This window comes from Carlito syrichta, unplaced genomic scaffold, assembly GCF_000164805.1.
Source record: "Carlito syrichta isolate Samal-C Ts95f unplaced genomic scaffold, Tarsius_syrichta-2.0.1 Scaffold115635, whole genome shotgun sequence".
Taxonomy (NCBI): domain Eukaryota; kingdom Metazoa; phylum Chordata; class Mammalia; order Primates; family Tarsiidae; genus Carlito; species Carlito syrichta.
This window is the reverse complement of record NW_007059731.1, coordinates 7,574-12,005: the sequence shown is the minus strand read 5'-3', so window position 1 is coordinate 12,005 and position 4,432 is coordinate 7,574. Positions and strand designations below refer to the sequence as shown.

The 4,432-nt window shown below is 58.1% G+C and overlaps 1 protein-coding gene across 1 annotated transcript in view; it reads left to right on the top strand.

Annotated features, from left to right (window-relative positions):
- Window positions 1–4,432, top strand: part of LOC103275563 (receptor tyrosine-protein kinase erbB-3) — a gene marked incomplete at its 3' end in the record, with an annotated part of 11,568 nt that continues 7,136 nt past the window's right edge. The window contains exons 1-2 of the mRNA XM_021706165.1: window positions 1–257; window positions 3,576–3,727. Of these exons, the coding sequence (XP_021561840.1) occupies window positions 176–257; window positions 3,576–3,727 (234 nt within the window). The remainder of the gene's footprint in view (window positions 258–3,575; window positions 3,728–4,432) is intronic.

Below are 4,432 nucleotides of genomic sequence, written 5' to 3'. Positions count from 1 at the left end.
CCATCCCGCCCCGGACTCCGGCTCCGGCTCCGGTTGCAGTTTGCAAGCTCCGCCGCCGCCGCCGCCGCCGTCGCTACCAGTTCGCGGACCGCTCAGGTGGCCCTCGCCTCGATGTCCTAGTCCAGGGGCCCCCGGGCCAGACTCGGCGGGGCGCCCTTCACCCTAGGCTGGCGTCATGCGGGCGAATGGGGTTCTGCAGGTGCTGGGCTTACTTCTCAGCCTGGCCCGGGGCTCCGAGGTGGGCAACTCTCAGGCAGGTAAGTGGACCTGGGACCCGAACCCGCTGCGCGCGGTCCCAGAGGGCAGGGCAGAGACTCTGGCGCTGCGGGGCTGTGGGTGTTGGCCCCGGGTCCGCAGGGACCACCTGGGAGGGGAAGATCAGGTTCAGGTTCTCAGCGCGGTCCGGACGAAGACTGCATTCCTGGCCCGCCCCCCCCACGCCCCCTCCCCAGCGCATCGCCCACCCTCTAATGAATGGGTCTCCCCGGACGAGGCTGATGCCGAAACGGTGGTTAACACTTCTGAGGGGGCCTGCAGGGAGCGGAGAAAGGACCTCCGTTCTGTAAACAGGAGATGGTTGGAGGTGGGGATCTTGGCGGAAGGGTCTCCTTTGCTCTCCGGCCCTCCACCTCCCACTCCGCGCCGCATTTCGGCAACCCCAGTTTCGTTGTTTTGCCGACAGGGCGGAGCTACAAAAGGGTTGGAGGGGGTTGTTGTTTTGTAGTGTTGGAAAAACAGGAGCGGCACCTCCTCTTCCGTGAGTGAGCCTGCCCTGGGGAGGTCTGAGATTAACCAGAGGGCCAAGTCCAGGTGACATCAGGGCGAGAGGCCCCACAGAGGTTGGCTGCCCGCTGGCCCTCAAAGCAGTAGAGCTGGCTGGCCCCCACCTTGACCAACTTCTCTTTGTCAAGACCCAGGACAACTCAACTAATATTTATTGAGCATCTACTATATACAAGGCCCTGGGCCAGGAGCTGTCGGGGCAAAGACGTGTCCAAACTTTTGTCTTTTCTCTTCCCAACCTGAGGGCCAAGAGGGCACCTTTCCTGCTTCTGGGTCTCCTGCCCTGGGGAGACCTTCCTAGGCCCCCCTTCTGCCACCCTGCCCCCATTCTGTTTATTGTCTGGCACTGTCTCTAGGACTCTAAACAAAGTACTGGGTTGCTTTTTTCTAATCCTCCTCCCACTCCCTACTCTCTGAGTCCACCCCTTTGGGTGCCTCTGGGGCCGTGGACACCTGAGGGGCCCGTGTGTCGCTGCGGTTGAAGTCCTGTGTGTCTCCTCCCCTCCCCCCTTCAGCCTGGGGTTTGGCACATCCCGGGCCCCTTCCCCAGGGTGGGAGTGGGAGAAACCACCTGTGCTTCCCCCACAGTTGCTGGGCCTAAATTTAGACCCTGGGATCTTGAGATGTGAACACTCCCAGCTGGTGGAGGGGGGTGGTCTGGGCACTGGAGTGGGAGGGGCCAGCGGAGTGACGGTGTAACTGTGCCATCCAGCCCCCTGGAGTCTTCAAGCAGAAACCCAGGAGTCCCAGACTCTGGCGACCTTCCCTGGGGGAGGCAGGAGGCAGGCTTGGTTGGGTCTCTTTACCCTTTATCTGGATCCTGCAGCCTCTGGGCATCCGGCCCTGTCTCAGTCCTTCTATAGCCCCTTTGTCCCGGCTGGGATGGGGGTGGGGGATGTCAGAGGGGAAGCCTCTGCTTGAGGAGGGGCTGGAGATCTGGCTCTGTCCCACCTCCAGCCGTCTCGACCCTCTCGGTCCCAGGCCCTGGGACGCTGCCCCTCCCTGTGCCCCTGGCCCTCAGGTACAGCAGGCATCTTTATAATTCCCCTCCCCTGCACTGCTCTCCAAGTTGCCTGGTTCCTCCCCAGAGGTGTTTTTAATACTGTTTCTGCCCAGCCCTTTGCCCCCTGTTTGTGTAATATGGACTTTACCCTCAGGGTGGCAGGGAACGGGACCTCTCACACTGTAGCCTTTCAAACACAACCTTTCAAGCACAGACAACAAAGTCTGCATGCACACTTAATCACAGGTGGGATAGATGGTTCACCTGAGATACTTCCCGAAAGAAAATCCAGGAACACACCAGTTTAGATTTCTGGGCCCACAAGGGAGAGATATACCATCCGTGTGTACGTGTGCCTTCAGTGTCACTTCCCTGTACAGAGATCTTGGCTCCTCCCTTATCTGGGGAGAAGGGTTGGCGCCTTAACTTGGGAAAGGGGGTGTCCTGCCAGGAAGGGGATTGGGGTGGGGCTGTTCCAGAAATGACTAACCTTCCTAGTCTCTTTCTTTCTAGCCCAAGGACCCTAGAGTCCCCAGACTCCTCTGGGAGCTCCCAGCCTGTTTAGCTTGTTGCTGGGACTAATCAACCCCTTCCTTTCATGGGGAGTGATTGGGAAGGGGAGCCCTCCAAGGTCAAGTGTCAGACTAGGTGTGTGTCTAGAAGGGGGCTTTGGGGCCTCACCAGTCTCCCTGCCTCCATTCCCACTCCTGCCTCCCAGTGCCACCGCCTCAGGGAAGGGTGGTGGGAACAGGTGGTACCTAGCCCCCCCTTCCCCCAATCTTTCACTGAGCGGGAGGAAAGAGACTAGGCTCAGGCTCGGGGTCCAAGATTTCCCCTTCCTGTTCCTCCTAAGACTGACACGCCTCATGCACCTCCAGTCTAGACTCAGGATCGCCACGTTAGGAATCTTTTCGATGCATCTCTTCTAACAATGAAATGGGGCAGGGGGCCTAAGCAGTGGGTGGTGGGTCTGCTGCTGTTTTCCCCTCGAGGGAAAAACACTGCAGTACTGGAAAGTGGTGCTGTGGGAGGTGGAAGGTGTTGGGATAGGGAAAGGGAGTGAGAAGGAGAAGGGGTTGGGGGGGCAACCAGCTCCTTATCTTCCAACTTTAAAGACAAAGCGCCCATTGACCCCTCCCCCCCACCAGAGCTCCCCCCTCTAGTGAGGTCACTTGTCTGAGCCCAAGGCTTGAGGGTGGAGGGGGTGCCGCTGAGGACGGGGTGTCTGGGGACAGGGTGGGGCAGCCCCCTCCTCCTGGATAGAATCGCCTCATTGTGGGCTGGACGGTGGCCCTAGGCACTGCCCCCACTCTCTGCCCCCGTCCCACCCTCAGTAGACACAATAGGGGCTGTGTGCTAGCCCCAAAGAGATATTTATTCCCGGACCTAGAGAGAGGCAGGATAAGTGCCCTTGTTGGAGGGGGAGAGGAGGGCGACCAAAGTTGTGGTCCTTCCCTGACTTCTCCTTTGTGAGGAGGGAAGAAAATCCCCCATCTTCCTTCTCTATTAACCCCTTAGTACCCGAAGTAGTACGCAAAAGAGGCACTGAGGGGCTCCTGGTGGGAAAAGGAAAACTTGTCACCTTTCCATTCAGGGGGCAGTGAGGGGGATCTGGGAGGAGAGGAGGCTCTCAGGCCTCCTAGGACCCTCATGGTAGATCAGAGGCAAATGCCTCTGATCCCGCGAATATTACGGGAAGAGGGCAGCCGAGGGGGCGGTCTTGGGGGGGTGACGATGGGCTGAGAACTTGTGTCCAGCCCTCTGCCACTCTTCTCTCCGCTTGGAACAGTGTGTCCCGGGACTCTGAATGGGCTGAGTGTGACTGGCGACGCCGAGAACCAGTACCAGACTCTGCACAAGCTCTACGAGAGGTGCGAGGTGGTGATGGGGAACCTGGAGATCGTTCTCACCGGACACAACGCCGACCTCTCCTTCTTACAGGTTGGCGTGCCCGCCCTCCTCCCTCGGCCTGCTCCCCGTGACTCTCCCTGTAAAGTAAAGCTGCCATCCCTTCCTCAGGGTTCCCCTTTACTGGAGAACAGTATTCCTAAGACTCCCTAATTTCAAAGATTCAAGCCTGTGTATTTATGAGACCAGGGACTGGAATCTGGGACCTTTGGTCCCATCGATGTAGCCAGGGATCTGTAAGGGGCAGGGGCAGGTGGTGTTCTGGGGTGGTGCCTGGGCAGTAAGCAGTAAGCAAGGACTAATGCAGGACCCAGGGGCACCTCAGGAGATAAAGGGACTAAGCCAGGACCTTCCTGGCATGAGGAGCTTTGAGATGAAAATGGAAGGAAACGGATTCCTCAATCATTTCTGCTGCCTGTCTTTACTCTCAGAAGTGACCTGGTAGTGTGACACAGTCTACTCCCTACTCCAATATAGGAATTAGAATTAAAAGAGTTAAGGATTTATTTTCTTTTTTGAGTATTTATTGTAGAGACGAGGTCTTGCTAAGTTGCCCGGGTGGGTCTTGAACCCGTGGGCTCAGGAAATCCTCTCACCTCCGCCCCCCAAAGTGCTGGAATTACACAGGCGTGAGCCACCATGCCTGGCTAAGGGTTTCTCTTAAAAAGTTCAGGGTTGGCCAGGCTCGGTGGCTCAGGCTGTAATCCCAGCACTTTGGGAGGCCGAGGTGAGTGGATT